Source organism: Dicentrarchus labrax, unplaced genomic scaffold (assembly GCF_905237075.1).
Source record: "Dicentrarchus labrax unplaced genomic scaffold, dlabrax2021, whole genome shotgun sequence".
Classification (NCBI taxonomy): Eukaryota; Metazoa; Chordata; class Actinopteri; family Moronidae; genus Dicentrarchus; species Dicentrarchus labrax.
In genome coordinates, this window is record NW_026136704.1 from 11,535,742 (window position 1) to 11,560,452 (window position 24,711).

The following is a 24,711-nucleotide window of genomic DNA, read 5'->3' on the forward strand; positions in this document are numbered from 1 at the left end:
CATTTTATACAATAATATATTGTTGTAAAAGTAATTATGACACTGACATATATTTATAGAAAACAATGAAACTATGGTGGAGACAATTGGTAGTTTCTAGCTCTAACCAGTGGTTAAAACTTATGACCAACATTTCCCATAAACTCTTTTGTGTCCTTTGGGGGATAAAAATATAGTATTTCTATCATTTCTTATTATTATATTATTACAGTTTGCTGAGATTGCAGTTTGATAAGGTTTAGGCAATAAAACTCCTTTGTTAGGTTCAGGATAAGATCGTAAGTTATGTTAAGTACGTTTGGTAAAGTAAGTCGATGTTGTCTCTTGGTTTCACACGGGACCTGATCATCAGTCTCCTGGGTTTATTTGACCCATTCATCCACCCGACATTTTGTCGCTCTTTATACTGCACCTTCATTCACGCAAGTACTTTTCACATCTTGGCAAAGAAAAACGTGACACTGACATGGTATCTTCTAGTGGTTTGGCTGGTCTGTTACATTTTTACACAGTTTTGGTGTGAGACTGGTCCCTAAAATGTTACTTTTAGCACCTTTGACATTAACAAGTTCAAGTGATGTCAATCTTATAATGAGGACCAACTGGAAGTAAAAAAACAGGCGGCTTGGCACATTCTGTGATGTGCTTTATTTTATTATTCAAAGATGCCCCGAAAATGTTATACTTGTAAAGAACATGATTGGAAGTGACCACAAGAGTTTAGCATGGCCTTTTCATCTGCAGTAACCCAGTGAAAGACCCAGCCACGTATGATCTGAAAATGTTTTGGTTGTAACCCCCTTGGTCACAATAAGAGGACTATAATATTATATAATGTATGATAATGTATGATATTATATACTATATTTGCAAAATGGCCCACAACATTTCCCAATGGCTCTATTTTACATGGCTACTGATGAGTTTAACACAATTTTGTCCACTTGATGATTCACATTGGTTTGGAAAATACAAACACTCATCATCACCATCGCTTTTGCAAAAAAAATGACAACTGTTCCTTCTGCCAGACATCCCTTTCTTGCTGCACTGTGAAAATGTATGGACGTCCTGAGGTTCTTGCTTGTTTATGCTGTCACTCCCCTGCATCTAACGTGAGGCTCCTTTGTCTCGATGGTGATGGATTAAGCGTTATAGTCATGGATATTTCTGTGAGTCTATGGTTGCAGGGTATCATAGTAATCCTCTTTTGTCCCTGCTAATCTGATTTCTGTGTCTTGTCAGTAGGTGCAATAGATTACACTCATTATTAGAATCCAGCTACATCTAGATGGTTGTGCCTGTGTTTATATATATGTGTGTGTGTGTGTGTGTGTGTGTGTTAGCCTTTACTCACGTTTGCTAATACGGGAAGAGAAAGGTAATCGTTATATAAATGTGTATAAGTGTACAACAGCCTGTAAGATTAGCAGCAAAGTGGCGGTCTGATGAATGATGGGCGAGCCGCAGTAATTGGTCGTACCAGCTTTTCCTTTGGCCTACTTCAGTTTGGGCAATTCTCACTGCCCCCTTAAATTGCTCATGTACATAAATTTTAGATGAGGTCTGAGTGATTGGCTCTGTTTTACTCTCCATCTCTCTCTCTCTCTCTCTCTCTCTCTCTCTCTCTCTCTCTCTCTCTCTCTCTCTCTCTCTCTCCGCAGTTCTTCAGGAGGCGGTGAGTACCAGAGATCCGGAGTTGGTGCGTCTCGTGCTTCGTTACCGTGACTACCAGAGGACTGCCAAGAGACTGGCGGGCATCCCCGTTCTGCTGGAGCGACTGCGCCAAGTGGGATTTCACACAGAAACTCACACACACACACACACACACACACACACACACACACACACACACACACACACACACAAACAGTTTGATGCACACATGGAAAAAGACACTCCCATGACCGCACACACACACACACACACACACACACACACACACACACACACACACACAAAACAAGAATTACATAAAAATTACATACATGAAACAAAACACAAATATACATATACAGACTACAAAGGCTCATCAAGGGGGTTTGTGAGCAGAGATGCATTCATTTGAAATGTAGATCTTTTTCATATTTACATCGTTGTTTTAGGATAAAAAAAAATCTTGTTTTCGTTTGAAGGTATAAATAACTTTGTTTACTATTCAACAAGGAAAATAATCTCAAAGGATGTGTCTCCATGTTGCAAAAACCCTCTGTGTCTGGGTAATTTGAGTCATTGCTTTCCCCTAAAGGAGTGCCATGCTTAAAGGCACAACAGCAGTGTTTTACAAGGCGAGGCCGGAGAGCCTGAAGGTTAATGGTTATAATCCTGACAGGAAAGTGATGCAGCTGCTGCAGCAGTAGAGCTGCAGAGAACAGTGGCAGAGATGCAGAGAACTGCCTTCACACACTCTGTCTTCCTGTGTATCTGCTCCACCTGGCTCCCTCCCTGATACACACACATACACACACACACACACACACACACACACACACACACACACACACACACACACACACACACACTCTAGCATACCCACATGGTAGACACAACACCCTCACACTTTGAAAACGACAATGAGTACTCACACTCAAGCACACATTGCCGTTCTTCGTCTGCTGCTGCTCTCATCCACATCATCCTCCTCTACACCCATCAATCTATCAGTTCTATTATTAACCCATACACACACACACACACACACACACACACACACACACACACACACACACACACACACACACACATATACACAACCACTTCTCTGTGCCAATCCCCCCATCTTTGGAAGAGACAATGAAGCAGTACCACTGTGTTTGTTCACTCTCCCTCTTTTTCTTTCCCCCCACTTTGCTTTTCTCCTCTCTCTCCATCTTTCCATCCTTAAATTCATCACTCTCTATCTCCATGACTCTTTCTCTCTTTCTCTCTCCCTCTATCATCCTCTTTATCAATGCCTGCTGCCCCCCCCATCTTTTCCTCCTCTCTCTGCCTCTTTCTGTCCAGGCCCAGGACTTCTATGTGGAGATGAAATGGGAGTTTACCAGCTGGGGTGAGTCCAGTCTTTGAGTCATTCCAGTCAGTAAAGCAGTCCAGTACCGACCAGTCAGAACTAATCATGTTATCATCATCTCCCTCTGGGGAGGCCTGTTTCTTCCTGTTGTACTGGACACTGATACTCACACACTTCCCGCCTGGCAAAATTTATGTCTGGCTTTGGTTTCAGAGTTAAACAGCTTGTGCTTTATTTTTTTATATAATTTTTTATCTTAAGATCTTGCTTTACAAAACTATAAGTGGATGTATTTTCAGCATTAGTCTCTAGGCATGTGACTAATTGTTTTTGTGCGTATATTTTTGTTGTTACATACAACCACAGAAATGTGTCTCCTATAATGGATTCATCAGAGTACTGAGCCCAAGATCTGACAATGAATCAAATGAAAACATCAGAGAGAAAACTGCTGCATTCAATTCTTTACATATTCATCTAAAAATGGCAACGTTTGTTTAACATTTTGTCTGTGTTTGTCCTCAGTGCCCCTGGTGTCTCGTATCTGCCCCAGTGACACCTACAGAGTGTGGAAGAGTGGCCAGTGTCTCCGTGTTGACACCACCCTGATGGGCTTTGAACAGATGACCTGGCAGAGAGGAAACCGGAGCTTCATTTTCAAGGGACAAGGTCAGAAATCAAATTCTAGACTTGAGAGTGTCCTGTGTTACTAGTGTATTTCATACAATACAACAAATAAAATAATATTGACTGAACTGCGAAAGAAAAGAAAGTATTTTGTGCTGTGGCTCAGGAGGTAGAACGCGTCGTCCACTAATGGTTCGTTTCTTGGCTCCTCCTTGTGCATGTCAAAGTGTCCATGAGCGAGATACTAAACCCCAAGCTGCTCCTGATGCTGTGCCATTGGTGTGTGAGTGCGTGTGAATGGGTAAGTTAGTTACTGATGAGCAGTTGCCTTGCATAGCAGCCTCTGCCATCAGTGTGTGAATGGGTGAATGTGACATGTAGTGTAAAACGCTTTGAGTGGTTGAAAGACTAGAAAGACACTATATAAGTACAGTCCTTTTACCATTTATTCATTTTCTTGCCAAGAAAAAGACTTGCATGAGTGAGCTTTAGAGGTGCTGGTAGGTGGATTTGGTTGTCTGAGCCAGGCTTGTTGTTTCACCCTGTTTCCAGACTTTGTGCCCTGCTAAGCTGCTGGCAGGAGCTTACCAAACAGAGGATGGTATCAATCCTCTCATCTAACTCTCAACAAGAAAGAGAATATGCATCTTTCCAAAAAAAAATCATTTAAGATATGAGACCAAATTATGCATAGGCTTGTCAATTTATAGTAAGTTTGTCACTCTGTCTTTAGCTGCGTCTCTTTACCTCCTTTTCTTCCTTCCTCTTCCCCGGTGTCTTCTGGGTTTCCATCCACATTTGCATTCAGTCCCATGAAACAACTTCACTTTCAGCACCAAAAAATTACTTATGTGATTGTGGTTGTGATTTTTTTTTAAGAAACACATTCTTGTTAGTCACACAGGCTTCATTTGAAGTGAATGTGAGATGGAGCAAATATTCACAGAGGCTGGTGCAGGTGTGACCAGGCTCCTTCTTCCCCTGCCTCTTTGTTGCCTCATTGCACAGCTGTTTCTACTCAGTCAATTCTCCACTGGCTCCTCTCTGCATTATTTCACCCAGTTCTTCCTTTTATTTTTATCTTTCTTCCTCTCACCACTTTTAATTATTCCTCTTCTTCTGACCTTTTTCCTGGACTTTTTTGAGTCTGCATAATGTTTTCTCTCTTTGTGTTACTTTCTTCTGGACCTGCCTGCCAGGATATTTAATTTGCTCGTACCTTTGTCAATCTGCAGCATCTTGACATCAGTCATCATCCCCCCAACTTTTCGTTACATGTACATGCATGTTTTTGTCTTGTAGCCTTATTGGCATGTTTGTATTGTAATCATTTCCCACTCTCAATTTCATATCTGCCTCTCTCATCCTCACTAAGGTTGCCCTCATTTCTCTCTTCCTGTCTGTCACCCTCTTGCCTCTCAGACTCCAGCGCAGAGGTGATGGAGGTTGACCATGACAGGCAGCTGGTGTTCCGCGAGACCATGTGCGTCTCATCCCTCACAGCACTCTCACCTGGCCGGGTGAATGGCGGTGCCTGCAGCAGCACAGCCGCCGGTCTGGGCCTTCTGGGTGCGGTGCAGCCCAGCGACGAGCAGGTAGCGGCCAGGCTGTCGGCCCCCGTGGTGACCACGCAGCTGGACACCCGCAACATCGCCTTCGAGAGGTCAGATGCAATACTGATATACCCAGAATATTAGTAAACAGGATGTGAAGTTAAGGTACACAGTAGTCTATAAGATATGAGATATACCCTGAGTTGGGTGTGAATGAAGACATTTTCCAGGAATGACTGAACTCAAATAAAAAAAATAAAACTAAATAACTAAGCAAACTTAAACTCAACAGAACCAACAGAACATCTGAAACATCAAGAGGGTGTTTTATAACACCTTCTAGAATGCCATTTTGCATCCATGTTCAGCAATCACACAGGAAGAAATCTCCCATAGAACAAGCAAAATAATAATTTACAGTAGCCTCAGTACAACACGATGCAAGTCAGCCACAGGACATGTTCTGCTCTGAATGCTGGCTTTTTTTTCCCTCCTGAGTGGAGAAAATCACTCTTTTGTTGTTGCTGGTGAATTTTTGTCACTCTTTCACTGTTGCTGTCTCCTACACTACAACCCACAGCTGAGTGGAATAAGTTCAGGCACGTTCTCTGGTGGCTGTCAAAATGCATTTCAGACAGTGTAGGAAAACACTAACAGAAGCAGCAATAGTGGGGCAACTGGAGACAACAAAACATGTGTACAACTAATTGCTAGAGTTCATTGAACACTACATATTACTGATATATCTGCAATAGAGCCAAGGGGAAATGTTCCTGTAATGAAAGTGTATTAAACAAATCATGTTATAGTATAAAAAGAGAGATTGTGTAGTGCTTGAAAGAAAAAAATAACAGAATCTTCCTGTTACAAAAGAAAAGATGGAAAGTAATATTATACACCCCTGCGCATTTCAATGCTCTCAGAGGCTTTGCTGCTTCAGGGATACTTAAAGTTAGCAAAGTTAGCAGCTAGATAGTTCTTTGTAATTGACTTTACTGAGTCAGTTTACTACTTTACACTGTTCGCACTGGTTTAGTATTTACTATTTTTATTCTATTTTGGGGGCATCTTTGGACGACGAAAATCAACATATTCATTATTTACATTTTTTCTCTTGTCTGCTAGTAGGCTATATTGTCCCTGACAAATAAACCCCTTCTGACTATTGTAGCCACATACTGTTAAAACGGCTTGCTTTAAGTCATTGTATTTTTATATAACCAAAAATACTCTGTTCTTGATCTTTTGTGTCTCCTGTGAACTCAAATGACTGAATTGCCATAAAAATGTGTCAGGAGTAAGCGTGATATGGCTTCACACAGGCTTCAGGCTCAGGCCACTTCAAAAAAGCTCAACACTCCAGTGAACATGGAGATGGAGAGGCAGATAGCAGAACGAAAAAGACATGGAAAAGGCAGACAAGACATAGGGAGACTAGAGGAAGAGGGAGAAAAAGATGGCTTGTGAGCAGTCAATTTCGGAGCTTTTTATTATGCAGTATGGTACAGTTTTACAGCTCAGTTTCACATAAAGTGACATAGACACACATAGATGAAAAGCAACGGTAAGGAGGAGAGAAGGCAGGGAGAAGCGGGCATAAAGGACAAAACTCATCTTATTCTAGTCAGGAAGTGAGATAAGACTGATGTGACAGAGAGAAAGAGAGAGGGATGACAGAACAAGGTAAGTTTTGGACAGAGAGGGATAGAGGGGAGAAAATGAAACGAAAAAGAGAACGAAGGGAGAGATTTAGAGGGAGAGGGATGGGACAGAGAGACAGAGAGGGATGAAGGGGAATAGAAGACATGCAGAGAGAAACAGGGAGATAAAGATTAATGAGACAAGACTATTTGGGAAAAAAGCACAATACGTAAGGCAAAAGGGGGGAGTCAATGATTTTGTAGGCAGGGGGAGAAAGGGGAGAAAAATAGACTGCAGAGAGACACAGTGATAGATAGGTGACTTTTGGAAAGGGACCCAGAAACAGGAAATGAATGTTAACAGATAAAAAGCAAGAAGACAGAGAGGAAAACGTGAGTGAGCAGGGAGAGGTGGTGTTTTTTTTTCTTTTGGGGGGGGGTAATCATCTCCCTGTCAGACTTGTACCTAAGTGTCACCTCTGTTCATTTCCCTTGGTCAGCACTCCTGTCTACATGCCAATAATCTATTTATGATGCTTTAGAGCAAACCACTTTGTCAAGCACCACAGACAGGACATCTACCCCTGGAGTTAATACGTCTTTACGCAGCCATGCACAAAAACTACAGCACTGCAGTTTTGCTGGTTTTACTGAACCCGCTGTAATTGAGCTATGATATAACTTCAAGATTCAGACATAACTTTGTTTGACATTGATTCGTTGGACAACAGGACAGTCTAAAGCTGTGGTAGTGGCTCTGTGCGGCAGTTCTTAGGCATACCACCACTTTTTAGCTACATGCTATAACGCCATTATGCATTCTGATGTTTTGCAGGTCATTTTTACCATGATAACTATTTTAATTTTGCGTGATAGTATACTAACATTAGCTAATTAGCACAAAACATGGCTACAGCTGAGGCTGATGGGAATTCAATTATGTTTGCAGTTATGTGGTCAGGCCAATGCTAAGGCAGGGCTTTGGGGTGCCACACAGACATAAGATCATATAGTGCTGTCAAGATGTGATATATAATGTTGCAAGGGTATCGCGTGTTTCCTCTGGCTATGAGATGGTCTTTTAGTCATAAACCAAACAAATTTGACTAAATAGGCTATATGAAAAGTCAGAGGATTACCAGGGTTATTACAATTAATACTGAGGGGATCATGAATGTCTGTACAAAATTTCATGTCAATCCATCCAAACGTTGCTAAGATAATTCTGTGTGGACCAAATAGGCTGACTTAACCAACAGAGAGCCACACCACTAGCATGGCTAAAAATTCCCTAAAACCTTTTTTCCAAAATTACACATTTGACATGTGTTAAAAAATACCTGATATAATTTATAGATTCAAGATTCAAGATTCAAGAAGCTTTATTTTATTTATCCCGAGGGAAATTACTGTGCAACAGTTTCAAATATATTATATTATTTATAAATTCTATCACTTCATAAATATATGGTCTAATACAGAAAGAGCATCCTTGAAAATCCACTTTCTGTGCTTCGTTCCAAAAAGGAGTTGTACAATGATTGGAATAGATCATGAAGATGGGATATGCCTCACTAACTTCTAGGCAGACTTCCTAATTGCACACTGAACTGCTGATCTTCACTGACAACAAACAAGGACAATGGCTGCAATCTTTTCAGGCTGCATATTGTAGAGAAAAGATCTGTGACTTGCAATCCAAGGGGAGATGGTTGATTTGACTCTCCTATGTATTATATTCATGATTTTCTCTCAGGTACATATCTGCAGATTGCTTGGGACGGGCAAATAATCTACACCAACAGAGGTGATGCAGCTGTATACGTTGATTGGAAGTCGAGACCACAGGGAACTGATGGGGCATGTGTTGAATCTCTGTTGCAGGAATAAGACGGGCATACTGGGCTGGAGGAGCGAGAAGACTGAGACAGTGAATGGATATGAAGCCAAGGTAGAGCACAGGCTTCTCAGACAGACCACTAATCTCTCACACTGCCCAGAGAAACCACTGCTGTCAGATCTCAATTTGATATTTCCTGAAAGTCCACTTTACTTGAAGAGCTTAATTTCCAGAATGAATCACTCCCAAAGTTATTTTAAAACCTTTGCTTTGGACCTTTGAGGACATAACCCTCTAGATATTTAAATAATGAATGAATCAATTACTGAAACCTGCCCTTTTAAGATTAAAGAGTATTAATTTAAGCACAACAGTTAAAGCATGAATTCTTTGCCCTCAAATGTGGAAAATTCTTCAACACAGAAACGACCAGATGGCCCATCAAATTAAGTTTAAAAAAAGAAGTGCGTGTTGCTCAGACACATGCATTACCTTGACCCCATTTGTTTTCTTGACCCCCTGGAGGGATCGATGGGAGACAAGTGTCAGACACGAAGGACCATCTGTCACTATTGGTTTATAAAAGCACTTCAGACACTTTCTACAGTAAAATACGGTGGCCTGAAAAGCATCTATTTTCTGCATCATTGATTTAGAGTCACAAACATAAACAGACAACTCCCGTTGAGCTGCTCTCCTCCTGGAAGCTTTTTAGCTCTTCCTTTCGCTTGTCCGCCATCCAGTGTAAACACAGAATCAGCAGCCTGCTCAATTTTTAATCAGTATTTTCTTTTTGTGGTCACTAGTGAGGAATTCCAGCATTCTGCTGTGGACTGTTGGCCTGTGTGTTGCAGGCTAGGACCCAGGGGTGTAAAGTTACACATTACAGGTTCACCACATGACTTTTCCTAATTTTATAAGAATTGGTTTTAAACATGATTTTGAAGTGAAAATTATGTTTTACTTCTGTTTGGGGTCTCAGAGACCCTGGTTGTGAGGCATGGTTCAATACACTGGATTTTCAGTATGTGATTGGTGTCAACAGTACTTGTTATAACGAGTTCGGTGTAGACCTGCTCTATTTGAAAAGTGTCCTGAGATAACTTCTGTTATGAATTGGCGCTATATAAATAAAATTGAAATGAATTGAATTGTTATACAATACTACCCCTCCCAAATCATAAATTTCTGTTATTGGAGTTGGTTGATAAGAGGTCTTTTGGCAAACAAAATTAACATAATTTGTTAATGCACAGTCCATATGACATAGAAAACATGAAATATTTCCTTGATTTGGTATGATAACAATGCTCTATGCTCATTTCTGTCACATTTGTCGAATCTGCAATGGAATGGTTACCCTTTCAATACTTTTCTACATATTGGGTTTTAATTAGGTCGGAAGAAAAGAAAAAATATTTAAATGAAAATAAATGGTTAGTTTTGTAATTATCGTTACACGTACAGCAGTGGGGTCCCAAACAATGAGAGTGTAAAGCCAATGTTGGCAGAACACAAAAGCTAATTGTCTCCTCCTCTTTCAGGTATACGCAGCGTCCAATGTGGAGCTGATCACCAGGACCAGAACTGACCATCTGTCAGACCAGAACAAGAACAAGACAAAAGGTAAGTCACTTTAATTTGTCAACCGAACCTCAGTGCCAAATGAGCATTAGACAGTGTCACCTCTTAGACATCATCAAGGTGTTCATTATGTGCAGGTGCATCACAGTTGCAGCAGCTCAACTTCTCCATTATCTCCTCTGTGCCGCTGTAAAGCCCGGCCTAAGTAATACGACATGTCTAATAAAAAAAAACAGTCGCTGATGAGTAATCCACCTCACCTGAGCTCGATGAGATCACCCTGAGGCTCCGGCTAACAGCCCGTAACGTTCACTCGGCGGCTCTGTCTCGTTTTCTGGTTCAGATCATAAATCAAACAGGATAAGCAGGCTTCCCTCCCTGGACTGTCGCTGTCAGCCAGGATCAACCATCACACACTCCTCCGAGGGGCTTCGCTCTCTCCCAGGTCACAATCCCCATCTGCACTCTGCTAATATGCAGGAGGGAAGTGTTCTTGGAAGCGCTACAATGACTCCTGAATGAGTGACTCACTCCATTTGCCCTTCCCTTGTGCTGCGTTTCATCATTTTGTAAACACTGTAAAAAGAAATAGCTATTCTAAGAGTCACATACACGCTGGATCACGAGTCAAGCAGCAGCTGTAGACGGATCAGCTGGCTGAAGGTCGAAATGTGGATACTTGTCTTATCAACCACACCACAACACCACTGTCATTAACTCTAACAGATGGACCTTTGCATTGCATTTAGCATTCCGTTTCTGGTTAGTGAGGAAAACCGCAGCACCAGTCCTGTCTGAATGCAAGACACACTTTAAGAAACTGGTCATGTTTTCTTTGCTGCTCATATCTATGTCTTATCTAAATGAGCAGCAGCTGTTTGTGTCCTCATACACTCTAAAAAACAGAGCGTTCCTTCATGGTGGGTTCCTGGAAATCTTATTTTCTAAATAATCGTTTTGCTGTGAGTGATGGGATCCTACACGAAGCCATTATTTTCCGCAGTAACAGTTTTGGTTATTTCACATGAGGGATGGCTGATTGTGTTTTCCTCAGTTCTGTTCTCATTGGTTTGGAGTGAGCAGGGCTCGGTTGAAAAAAGGTGACGTGACTGTACAATGCACCAATCAGGATTTAGCAACATATGAATCTAAATGTGACGACAGTTGGTGGGTTGTTTGGTTAACCTGTCTCATCACACCCACACAGTATTATCTGAGAGTTATATTCTTAATAAACATTACCTAAAGATGTTTTTTTACCTTGATTGTTTCTTATTTAGTTATGGATTATTAATGTTGTAGAGAAATACTTTAGATTTGAGCCAGTTTCTCAGACACTTTAAAGTCCCCCTCCACTCACAAATGTGTTTTGCTTATTGTCACTTCACCTGGATGTTTGACCTTCACTGTGCAGGATGATGTACGTGTTTGACACAATAAGGCTGTTTTCAGATTAATCTGCTGAAGGGGGGATGTTTATCTGTGCTCATCTTAAATGTCAGTTTGATGTGTGTATGTACGAGGAGGATTTTGTGACATCACAACTAGTTTACTAACTAATTAACTAATTTACAGTGTGTTGTGTTACAAGTGTGTTGAGATCTCCAGTGCATATACACTGAGATTAGACTTTTCAGTGAAGTAGGAGACATATTGTATCCAGTTAAGTTTTACATTTGCATATTCATAGATCCTGGATGTTTAAAAGGAGAGGGAATAGATGTAATTGTAAGAATTATAAAAAGGTAAAACTATGAAAACCATATCAGACTCAAATTATTATTCCAAGCAGAACATTTTTATATGTCTTAATACATGTCTAGAGGGGATCTTTAAGATCAAAAGAAGACAGCTTGTCACTCTAAAAAAAAAGGTATTTTTCTTCCAAGACCCTATTGCGGTTCTCTTACTGCTGCAGTCGGAAGATCCCTAAAGGCTCTTCAAAACACTTGTCATTTTCAGAGTGTGGTTTTCATCACATTCATATTTTTGATGTATTTACAGTCTAATGGTGACAGTAATGTACACACATTGCTGTGCATAAAGTACAAACTGTATAATAACAATGTGTACACTCAGGTAGCTGTAGCTGTAGCAGTAGAAAGATGATGTTCAGGGTCCAGAGATACACTGAAGACAGTTATACTGACTGCACAGTATGCATTTCTTTTAATAGATATTTTCAGGTGTTTTATCAAAAAATTCTAGTTTCAGAAACCAGGAGATCCACTGATATTTAGAACCTATTTAGGAGTAACTCTACTCTGATTTTGCTGCTTAAAAGCATAATAACTTCAGTTCAATCCAGTGCAGTATTCTGTTCATTTCCTGCCAGCTCTTAGTAGATGATAAGACCACAACACAAAAGCTCGATGTAATCCAATAAGTTATCTGGAGCAAAACACTGTAGAGCAAAATGACACTGCAGACAATTGCAGTGGAGATGAATGAGCCCATGCTCACTGTGACTATTGCCTCAGCATAACTCATCACTGCTGTGTGTCTCTGAGCAGGTGGGAAGACTCCACTGCAGAATTTCCTTGGGATTGCCGAGCAGCACATGGGGCCTAACAACGGGGTAAGTAGACAGTTTATTTAGATGTTAACACATGACAGGGATTTTCCAGTATTATCTTTAAATGAAGGATTAGGGTTGAGGAAAAATCTTTTAAAACTCAAACTAATAAATTCATATACACTGTGGTTGATCTGGGAACAGCTGTGATTCATTGGTTCTGGCGTTTCGATTGGACTCGTAGCGACAATAGGGATCATAATCGGTATTGTGATAATCACTGCCCTCGTGACTGAATTATCATCTTCAATATTAGCATCATCACCTCCCCTCTTTGGATGGACACTGAGTGTATGAATGAGTCCACTGTGTCAACAGGAGATCATGCCTGCAGAGTAAAACAGTAACTCAGAGGCTCCAACCTGCTCTCAAATATTGATTATGTTTTTTAATTTGTTTCTGCTGGAGAGCATCTATGACTCATACTTCCCTCCTTCTCCTCTTTCTGTATTCTGTCTTATTCCCCCTCACTGTCGCCTCTGCTCTTTTCAACGTCATGCCTCTGTACCCTCTATACACAGCACTGAGACACGCACCCCGTCCTTTTTTTTTTCTTCTGGTTTGACGTGCGTTCTGCAGATACTTTGTGCAACTGTAAAGCTATGATGTTGTCTATAAAGTGATTGTGATGAATTGGCTGCATTTGGAGTGGAACGCAACAAGATCCACAAATATTTGTCAGCCTCTCCTCTCCTCCAGTAATGGTGGCTTACCTTTGAAAGATTTACTAAAGTCATACTTAATAGTTGACAGTGAGCTACTAATTAGAGCAGTGAACCAACGGATGCAGTAAGGATGTAAATTGCTAGAAAGAAAACTGCTTTGTCATTTTTTCTCAAGTTTTTCTTTCCTTGAGCTGTTGGAAATGTCACTAGGTAAGAGGAAAGCCTTGAAATCCCAGTAGGTGGTTAGTTTTTTGTTCCACAACAGACAATAGCAAAGAAAGTGAGTTTTAAAGGCCAGAAATCTTTGCACCTTGTAAAGTTATCTTTGAGTTACTGGGATGGTTAACAATCCTTTTGACCCCTGCAGACATGGTCAATCTGATTGTGGATCAGTAAAAAGCTTTAAAATGGCAACATGCGGTTACATCAGGACTATTTTAAATTCCTTATTCTATTTTTGCAGGCCCTGGTGACCCAGATGTCGGGTCCTGCGGTGACAAACCCTGCTGCGCTGACTGCCGAGGAATACTTCAACCCCGGCTCGTCACCAACTCAGAGGGACATTGGCCACCCATGCCAGCTCACCACCAAGACCCAGAGGTGACACGGACAGACAGGAAAACAGACAGGCAGCCATGCATACAGTCCAGTCGTCCTCCAAACTCACTGCCAAGTGCCAGAGCTGACAAACTGAGCGGGAGAGAATAGACAGACTCACACACACACACACACACACACACACACACACACACACACACACACACACACACACACACACACACACACATATTCACACACTTGATGAGTAGATTTCTGCAAGGCTGGTGGAGAGTCAAACAATAACTCACAATGATACATAATTTCTATTTGACTCTTGAACCAAAGGAAACAAAACTGAAAATTAAAACAAGGAGCCCTGCAGTGTCTCTCAGTTAGCTTTTTATGTAATTGTTTTGTAATGTAGCAAATTAAACTGGTTTTCAATTTCCTACTTCTGTCATCCACCTGCCGACTTGCCGTTCAGTCATCTGTCTTCTGTTCCTCTGGCTGTTGTCAATCTGTTGCCTGAATAGCTCACCTGTAGAGCTGGCACCCCATTTACTGAGGCTTAGTCTGGTGCTGCCGTGGCCCAGGGTTCGAATCTGACCTGTGGCCCTTTTCTGTGTCTCATCTCTGCTCTCTCCCCTTTTCTTGTTACTATCAATTAAAGGCAATAAAGGCCCAAAGAATGAAATAAAAAGTGACATGCCATTATGAGGAAGAAGTGTTCGAGGTTTCAGAGAAAAAATAAGCATTGATTGGCCTTAATTTGAACACGACTCAGCTGCTTGTGGACAGTCACTGTTAGCTGATGCAATCAGTGGCTTTGTTTACCTCCGGCAATAGAACTAATGGCTTGAACAACAACATAAATTGCCTAAATTATACTTAAGTCAACTTGTATTTGGTAATATTCATTAAAAAACTCTTTCCCTGTGTGTGTCTGTGTGTGTGTGTGTTTTTGTTTCCAGGTTTAAAGCCAAGTTGTGGTTGTGTGAGTCCCACCCCCTGTCCCTGGCGGAACAAGTTGTGCCTATCATTGATCTCATGGCGATCTCGAACGCCCTGTTCGCTAAGCTGCGTGACTTCATCACTCTGCGCTTGCCGCCTGGCTTCCCTGTCAAGATCGGTGAGAGCTGGGAGAGTGAGATGGATGGAAGGAGGGAGGGTGGGAGGTTAAAATGATGGCTGGTTAAATAAAGGGGATGATGGGAGAATGAAAAGTGAATAAATAGATACACAGATGGATGGAAAGGAATGAAGACAGAGGGAGAGAGTGAGTAAAAAGGACAGAAAAGATTGCAAATTTGATCTCTAAAAATAACAGGACTGATATAAGGACACGCATGGTTAACTGGATGATGAGACTGATGCAAAGACACAAGAAGTGAACACATAACTTAATGATAGCAATACGAATGTCATCTTCTGCTCCATTTCTCTCCACTCCCTGCAGAGATCCCTCTCTACCACATCCTGAACGCCAGGATCACCTTCAGCAACCTGAACGGCTGCGAGGAGGGGACGGGCGTCCGTGCCGACAACGAAGTCGGGGTGGAGGGGGACGGACAGAGGGACGCCCCGAGGATAGACACCCCATCTCCAGGCAGTGACTCCTCCAGCGTCTCCAGCTCCAGCTCCACCAGTGAGAGCACACTCCCATACACTCTACAGTGTCATCTTTTCTTATGTCTTCTTCCTCAGCTGATAAAATGACTCCACTAACATTTACTGCAGAACCTGGGCCGTACTTCACTTCACAAACGGAGTTTACCGCTGCCTGATAGAGTTATGAGTGGTATTTATCACTGATGGTGGATGCAAGGTTGTGTTCTTTGTGTTTCGTGTGAGATTATGGCTTACTTTAATCATCCTATCACTTGATCAGGATCCCAACGGGCAGGTTTAAATCTGCAGCCATGTTGAGGGGAGATAGAATTTATTGTGTGACCGCTCAGAAGGAACCTCTCTGGAAATCCTTGATGCTATCTTAGAGAAATGCTCTACACTGAGTTATAGTCCTATGGAAATACACACAGTTGAGTAATGGAAATATTTTGGCAACAATAATATGGTGGGAATATTACCTAATAAATCTGAAATCTCTGTCCTGTTTTTCCTTTACTGTTCTCCTCCTTTAGTCTAGTATAATCTCCTACACTGTTAGCTGACACTCCTTCCCGTCTCTTGCCCTTTAACTTTCCCCTGTGTGCTGCAGTGTCATGTCGAGGTGGAGAGATTCCCCCATGCGTGTTTGAGGCCCCACCTGGATACACCATGCTAGGAGGCAAACAGAGAGACAGCATGAGGGAGGAGGAGGAGGATCTGCTGCAGTTCGCCATACAGCAGAGTCTGCTGGAGGCCGGCTCAGAATATGATCAGGTGGGCTGACTGTGACGCTCCTGAGAGATCCTCTTCTGTTCTGATATGAAAGAAAAACTAGTCAGACATCTTAAAACAAGATCTTATTTAACTGAATGTTAATTTAGCCCCGCCCCCTCCATGGTTACTGCTGCTACGCCTGTCAATCTTTCCATTCTCACTTGGCTCATAATGGAGTTTACTGTGATAATTTGGGCAAATTTACCATTCAGAAATCTTAATTGTTGCAACAGTGACATTCAGACAGAAGAAGATAAAAGTAGGCTTTTCTTTTCTATCCGCTGACCATTCATTTTATCGGCTGAAATGACAACTAGAAGCTTAACAGCTATAGCTCTCTGTCACCAGCTGATTTTATAATGTATCTAGCTGACTCATTTTAAAATAAGAACTCTGTAAAAGGCATCTTAAATACCAGTAGAAGGCATGTAAATAAAAAATTGCATTGTTCTTGTCTTACAGTTACTAACAAGTTAGCCTATAGTACTATCAGCATTATAAGAGAAAATGTAAGATCAGAATGTTACGCAGAAATAACCCAGTTTGTCTGTTGAGTTTACATGCCTCTTCATTATTATTATTTTTAATTAACTTGTAATCCCAGGTAGTAATGTAGATAGCTAATCAAATTATCATTGGCTTTGGATGATGCTCTGTTACAACTGCAGGTTGTAAGCTAGTTAATTGCAAATGTAAGCCAACAGGTGCAGTTGTGTGTGCAACATTTAGGAGGCTCTATCGGCGGAACTGGAATAAAATATCCATGGGTATCATTTCTTAATTAGTGTATTATTCCCCATGAAAATAAGAATTGTGTTGCCTTAGAATGAGGCACTTTTATCTACAGAGGGAGCAGGTCCTCTTCTACGGAGGCCGCCATGTTGAACCACCATGTTTCCACAGTAGCCTAGAACGGACAAACCAGACTCTGGCTCTGGATAGGGCCTTTCTTGTTTTTAGTGAGTTTCACAGCCATCATAGTTTCTCCTCACTAGGAACGAGGGCAATGTAATCTGCAACTACACTGAAAGATGCCTCTAAATCTACACACTGGTCCTTTAAATGCGGAGTATCTCTCCTACTGTGGCCACATGCACACCACTTTAGCATGAGACAATGAGAAGTCCAAAGCTTGCAGAGACCTACCGTGCCTAATTTCAGTTGCTCAGCTATAATTGGAAAATTACTGCTCAGGGGAGGGGCTTAACTAATGGTCAATTATCTCACCTTGAGTCTCCTTGTAAAGCACTTAATGAGCACAGATTGCAAAAGGTTTTACATGAAGTTTTCAAGATTCTCAGAGCCATGTTGCTATATCAACCCAGGTGCATCATATTCCCCCTATAAACCACCCAGTATAAATTACAGCAGTAAATTCACCAATAAGTCAAGCAAGACCAAGACAAATAGACACACTGAAGCAAGAAAAAAGCGACCAGTTTCAAAATAAAAACAATCAATACTGAAGTAAAATCAATAAGTAGAATAAATTGCCTGTAATGTGTGGAACCCAGACCCATTACATTCAACACTGCCTCAGGATAGGTACTGTTTTGAAATCCCTGAGATCCAGGTCCTGATAGTCCTTGGCCTTGTTCCAGAGGTACATAGAGAGAAATATAAATAGGCTTGTTGAGAAAGGTCAGAGAACATCCTCAGAGTTTTCCTAGCTTGGATGCAGGAGGAGGAGGAGGAGGTAGAGGAGACCAGGCAAGGTTGCGGCTGAGGATTTGTGCAGTAGTTTGTACGATCATCCTCAGCAGCCTGCTGTCTTGAGCTATTGTACCGCTGCTTTAAACAGCGATGAAAAGGTGGTGACACTTTTAATTACAACTCTAATTCTGAAGCAGGACAGGTGTTAAAGGACTACAGTGCTGACACTGCATGTTTTGCAGCATTAACTACAGCCCGTCATCTTCTAAAACACACCGTCCGGTTGTAATTTCCCACAGTTCATTCACAGTTTCCTTTAATTTTACTACAATGTGAAACCTAGCTTGCAGTGTCATGAAAGTTTATTCATTCAAGGGGAAGAGGATTTTGTTCATTTCTTGCACTGAAGTAGTTTTGACTCTTATGTCTTGGATGTCAGAGTTGCTGCTATCACTTGAACATCATATATCATTACAATAGATATAATTGTAATACAAGAATAAATAAATACTCACTGTCATGTGGCCTATCTCAACTAAATTTTGAAGTCCTCTTACTTGATTTTTATAGTGCACAGAAATGGAAAAAGGACTTGATAGAAGGTAGGAGCAGGGCCAAAGCTGTGGGCCCCACTTGAGCCCCCCACAACATATAAATATTAAATACATTAAGACTAGATTATAAGACAGGTCCTCAAGATTGAGTATAAAGTGCAGAATGCAGCTTAGGACCCTTACCATTTCAGTTGTTAATTTAGCTTTATTTGTGCATATTACTAAATAAATATGAAGTTACTCAAATTACTAGGGCAATTGGTTATCCAGCCTAGGGTAGAAAATAAATCTAAAACCGTATTCTAGTCTGTTGAAATTGATTACTAGTAGCATGTAAAATTTGTTCAAAGCCAAAAGCACCAAGCCCAAATTAGTCAGTGTTTAAAGGTGCCGTATAAATGTGAACCTTTATTTTTAACACGAGTTTATCAATATTAATAGCAGTATCAGTATTAATATTGCTTATGTGTAGTAAAGAAGCAGGGCCAGGATCAATCTAGTTTACGTTCAATCAGTTCATAAATCATAATCAAGCCGGCTGGCTGTCTCTGTGCTGTGCTGTGAGAGGTACTTTAGCATACATTAACAGGGGAAAAAGCCTGTAGGGAGGATCCTGTTGTTTTACATGCACCCCTATCACTTTATCTGTGATGTTTTCTGCCTACGCGCGCACTCTCTGACTTCCCGTATGGCCTCCTCTTTGTTTTCTAGGTGACCATCTGGGAGGCGCTGACCAATAGCAAGCCAGGAACACACCCCCTGTCCTGTGACCCAAGTCGTCTGGAGAGGTCAGACTTTTATCTCATTCACCTTTTCTATGTCAGTTTTATTTCTTTTTCATCCCTTTCTCTCCACCTCAGTCATGTTCTCACCTCCCTCTTTGTTGTGGAAATGACTGTATTCCACATATCCCTACCCTCCTTCCAAAGTGCAACCCCTCTATTATCAGGAATCAACCAGATAAAGTTCGATAGAAGCATCAATTGTTAGAAAATATGTGGGACTTTTATCTTCAGAGGAGCTGGAATCCTCAAAAAAACGTAAATCTCCATGACTGTCAGGACAAAGGCGATATTTCCTGCCGTTCCTTCACCCATATTGTCTCTGACTTCCTCTCGCTTCTGTTATGTATCATTATTCTTCAGTGTCTTCCACTCTTCCATTGTATTTTTTCCATGGAGATCTTTCTCTCCATCCCTGACTCACATCCTGTATTCCTGTCCTCCCCTACTTATCCATCCTGCTATTCTCCTCTCATCTCCTGTCTACTGCGAACCACCATGTGTGTGTGTGTGTATGTGTGTGTGTGTTTGTAGAGGGAGGGGGGTGACTGGAGGATGAGAGAGTTTCCTGCTTCCACAGTCGACAGTACTGCTGTTGACTTTAGCCTGTTATCTTTAGACTGTGTTTACATTCGGAGTCTTCCCTATTTGTAGATGAGTGGATGGATACACAGACAGACAGACAGACAGACAGTCCCTTTTACCCACCTTCTGATACAATCTTACCACTGCAGTGGGTATTTACACCAATGTTATAATGTTGAAGGGAAACTGGGTGTTGAAAACATTGTTGTTAGTAGCCTATAACGAATTATTCTTAGAGACTGACTGTTTAAAATATTTTTTGAAAAGGTCATGAAAGTTTGTGTAAATTACTTTGAGCTGTCCTCCCTCCCTGCCCTTGTGTCAAGAAATAAATAATTCCAGGAAACTAAAATGAACTTAAGAAGAAAAGAAAAATGAAACCAGTATGGAAAACATAGTAAGTCCCACTGATAAGACACTCTTTATTATAATGGTTTGTTAAGTTGTTAATAATAGCTACAATTTGGGTTGCCAGCATGTGATAAATGACCTGCATGACATTTGCTTTGTCTCTTTAGCTATCTTAGCATCTACACATTGACAAACAATGTAGCTTTAAAGTTATCATAGGGTCTTTAAATATCTACTATATGTTCATTCTGTGTGAATTTAGATAAGTTAACTGTTCCGCCTCTCATTTCATGTAAATCATCCACTTTTACCAATTTCTGTCGAAAATGAACTCATTAAAGAAAGGTCACTTGTTCCATTTAATACATTTCCTAAACAATATCAAGCCAAACTCTTTCCCAGGAGGATCAGTTTTATAACAATTGTTTCATTTAGCGACAAGCATGATTTTCTCACGTATCTGTCTCTTTCTTTATTTTCTTTATAATAAGCCACCAATTCTGAGGATACAAATGTGAATGAAGTCATTATCAAAGCTTAACAGGCCTTGAGAAAAAGTTAAAAAAATGAATCTGCAACTAACAGTAATAAAGGGATTTTACAATTACTATTCAGTCTGCAGTTGTAAAAGTTAACAAAGCTCTTTTCCAAAAGCTCTTGAGCGGTCCAGTGGAGGGTCTTCCTCATGAACTTAACCTTAGATAGACATCAGCAAAAGGGATTTTTCACAACCTGGCAACCTGAACGTTGTTGTTTGTGGTTGTAAGTGATCTTTTAAGCATTCATTCTATAAAATCTTTATTAAGGGTGCCAAGTTAGCAAACTGGAAATTCCCAATCCACTGTGACCTTACCTTACACTTCCTCCTTCCTCCCTCACTACTCCCCCACCCCAGGACCCCCCAGCACAAGCCCCGACCCCCTTCCAGCCTCTGCTCCACCCCCTCCAAGAAGAAGCCCACCACTTGCAGCTACAACGAGCAGCTGCGCATCGCCATGGAGATCTCAGCTCGGGAGCAGGAAGAGGCGGAGCTTCGGCGGCGGCAAGAGGAAGAGGAGCTACAGCGCATTATCCAGCTGTCACTCATGGAGAAATGAGAGCTGAGTGGCCGCAGCAGGGATCTGAAAGGCTGAAAGGCTGAAGGGGGGGGTCTGGACCAAGGACACATGGGAGAAAAAGGCAGCATGGGCAACTTAAAGCACACTCTGCAAGTGGCTGGAAAGATGATATTAGTGGTTTCATACGATCAAATCGCCTTCTCCTTTCTCTCCCATCCCCTTAGTCAGACCTTTCCCATGAAGCCATACGGTGATGCGGCTGTCCGGCCTCAGACAGCCAGAGAGGGACTTCAGTTTGCTCTTTCTGGTGCCACCCGGTACTTTCTTGACCAGTGCCAGTTTACAACCAACAATACATCCAATACAAAAAGTTTAGTGGAATGCCTCCTTGGATGAGTGATTTCTGCCTGTTTGCAGGTATGTCTGTGTGTGTGTGTGTGTGTTGTATGTGTGTGTGTGTGTGTGTGTGTGTGTGTGTGTGTGTTTCAAAACCAGCTCTCTGCACAGGGGTCAACAGATCACCCACTGTCCTGAAAACAAAGTGTGTTTGGCCAACTCTCTGCTCCAGCACTAACACACCTTCTGCCACTGAGTCGTGTGGTTTTCAGTCTTAACTGTGATTTAAAAAAAAAAGAAACAGCTTGTGTGAAAGGAGCAGTGACCAACCAGGGACCAGTGGTGTGGAGAATACCGTTAAACCTTCTTGGTCAAGTTGAGTTGAATGTCGACAAACCATCTGACTTCCTCAGTTTATAATGAAAACTAATTTTAAAAAAAACACGGACTGGTACATTTTATTTGATTTGCACAAAATCCAGACGTACTGTACTTAGCTTGTGGGTGGATCACGTATATGACTGTTAATGGATGTAGACAACAAGTTTGAGCACAAAACTAAACTCAGGCCAGTTCTAGTTTTAGCCTGACGTTAGACTGCAGGAGCACAGATGTGATGATGAAGACTCAGTGTACTATCTAACCTGTATGTGACTGTGAATGAGTTTGTGGCAGGCCTGTGTGTAATACAAACATTAAAGGGACATGATAGTGGTTTATAAGTGGATTGTGGAATAGAAATGCTACTAAAAGAGATTTTCTGTATATTTGCATCTTCTCACCTTACATGAGCGGATGATTTTCTGTATTTCTGTGTAGTCATGGTACAGTGTGTGTACAATATTTCAGCATGGTCTGCACCCGTGTGAGGTTCATTCTGTCCGACTCGAGTCTAGCCTGGAGACCTGCAATATCAGAGCACGCTCTCTGAAGGAAGATGTACCCTGCAAGAATCACTGTAGAGGCTACTGACGGCAATTTTAGGTTTTATTGCACCCCGATAGCAAGCTGGTTACATAACACAACATGCATTAAAACAAAAGCAAATCCAAAAGTGGCAAAAAAAAAAAAAAAAAAAAAAACAAGCATTCAGCTCTTGGATGGGAAAGATTGTTGAAATCCTGGCTTTCATAATTGTAAGTAATTTCATATTGCAGGGCTAACGCAAATGTTTTGTTGCGAGGGGCGATGATGGACAGGGACAGCTTGTTTCTTTTTTCTTTGTTAATTCTTTGAAAGTAATGTAAAACTTTCACACTCCAATATCAGCACAAACTGAGGAGAACCACCTCAGGCTTCTTTCCAATTCATAGTTAAGCTTGCCTGGTTGATAAGAGAAATATTCCTTTTTTTACTTTTTAAAAAATGTTGCAAGATGTTTTCATGGTGTATTCTGGGAAGTGAGTTCAGATAATGATTCAAATAAAGAAACATCTTTTGGAGCAGCAACGCATGAGTGGGTTATTTTTTTAATCTAGTTTTATTCTACAGCTTCCATGTGCTTTAAATCCCTTGACCCCCCCCCCGGAGTTCTACCTGCAGCCTTCCACTGTAAGTTGGTTTTGTGGTCCTCTTGAGTGATGGACGGTGACAAAAGCAATTAATTTCTTACAAGATAGGCAGAGCTGCAGCACAGTCGGCACCAGAGAGAGCTGATCTGTTTTTAGCAGCTTCCACCTCCATCATCCTCCCGGTGACATGGATTCCCAGCGCCTCAGCCTGATCCGGGGGGTTGCCTGTAGTTATTTTAGGCTTGACAGGGAGGAAAGGGACAGTTTAAAGACTCTAAACCCTCTAAGAAATACCACTCAGAGCACCCCAGTGCTCTCTGCACTCTGTGGTGGGTTGAAGAGAAAAGGGAGAAAATGAAATCATTTTCCAAGTGAATCAGCAGCCACAACTTCTCCACTGCTCTGACTCAGCCCGACATTATGAATAACATCAGGACGATGGAAGCGCTGGGCTGCAGGGGTGTGTGAAGTGAATTTGTAAAGAGCCACAGACACAAAACAAGGTGTGTGTCAGAGACAGAGTGGCTGAGAGCATCAGTATTCAAAGAGGAAGGACGCCAATCTCACCATGGGAGACAAACACCCGCTGTAACCCTCTCTCTTCTGCTCCACTGATTTTATTCCTCACCATTTCCATGTTCACGACAGTTCAACTTGGAACACACACTGTGTAAAAAAAGCCCTTCTTTAACCCATCTGCTCTGTCTACTGAAGTGGATTTAATTTGTGAAATCATCGAGGGATTTTAGCTTTCCTCTTGATTCACTCTGACTAGCCCAGCCTTTGGTATTCTTACACTCCAACACAGGAAATGAGAAAATTGAAAATGCTTCTGTGTTTAATGTCTTTTTATAGCCTGATTTATTTATTTATTTTATTAAGTCTGGTCACTTTAATGTCATTTTTTTACAGTCAGTGCTGCTATCTGATCTGTGTGTGTGTGTGTGTGTGTGTGTGTGTGTGTGTGTGTGTGTGTGTGTGTCTCAGCAGGGGCCCCGGTGGCCTACATCTCAGTGTTTAATTACCCACATGAAACAGTAGGTAAAATGTCAGACTGAAATAAGCTGCACAGGGAGATGATGGAGATAGTTTCCCCTAGGAGACGGGATGGACTTGTTCAAAGGAACAGAGACTTTCAGTTGGAAATTACAGGTAGAATTTATTTCTATCAATAATAAAGTTACGACCTTGATTTTCACCAGTTCAAATGGAAAACTGGAGGTCTGGTTGGTTATTCCAGCGTTAAATAGAGTTACACTTTCACCACATTTGACTTTCTTTATCACCTTCTCTGGTGCCTGAGGATATGTTAGACTGTAGTTCTGTGCCTGGCCAGCAGGTGGCAGTAAAGTCAATGCTATTTTGGTAACATTTCAGCATCAGATGCTGAAAAGCTACTGTACAGATTCTGTACAGTAGCTCATAGTCATTGTTTCTTGTGTGTGTGTGTGTGTGTGTGATGAAA

General features: G+C 41.4%; 1 protein-coding gene across 3 annotated transcripts in view; it reads left to right on the top strand.

Moving 5' to 3' along the window:
- The window catches only part of ankrd13b (ankyrin repeat domain 13B), a 39,889-nt gene extending 16,712 nt beyond the window's left edge, over window positions 1–23,177 (top strand). Inside the window, exons 3-16 of one of the 3 annotated variants that reach the window (XR_007884359.1) lie at window positions 1,665–1,789; window positions 3,004–3,049; window positions 3,536–3,679; window positions 5,060–5,300; window positions 8,715–8,781; window positions 10,215–10,296; window positions 12,768–12,832; window positions 13,958–14,094; window positions 15,006–15,163; window positions 15,491–15,679; window positions 16,253–16,416; window positions 19,335–19,411; window positions 20,317–20,387; window positions 21,237–21,280. Coding sequence is in view for 2 of the 3 variants with exons in the window: in XM_051396804.1 (XP_051252764.1) it covers window positions 1,665–1,789; window positions 3,004–3,049; window positions 3,536–3,679; window positions 5,060–5,300; window positions 8,715–8,781; window positions 10,215–10,296; window positions 12,768–12,832; window positions 13,958–14,094; window positions 15,006–15,163; window positions 15,491–15,679; window positions 16,253–16,416; window positions 19,335–19,411; window positions 21,237–21,438 (1,697 nt within the window). In the remaining variant the exon portion in view is untranslated. Of the gene's footprint in view, window positions 1–1,664; window positions 1,790–3,003; window positions 3,050–3,535; window positions 3,680–5,059; window positions 5,301–8,714; window positions 8,782–10,214; window positions 10,297–12,767; window positions 12,833–13,957; window positions 14,095–15,005; window positions 15,164–15,490; window positions 15,680–16,252; window positions 16,417–19,334; window positions 19,412–20,316; window positions 20,388–21,236 lie in introns of all 3 variants that reach the window. The other 2 variants (XM_051396805.1, XM_051396804.1) reach the window with 2 other exon arrangements.
- The last annotated feature ends 1,534 nt before the right edge of the window (window positions 23,178–24,711 follow it).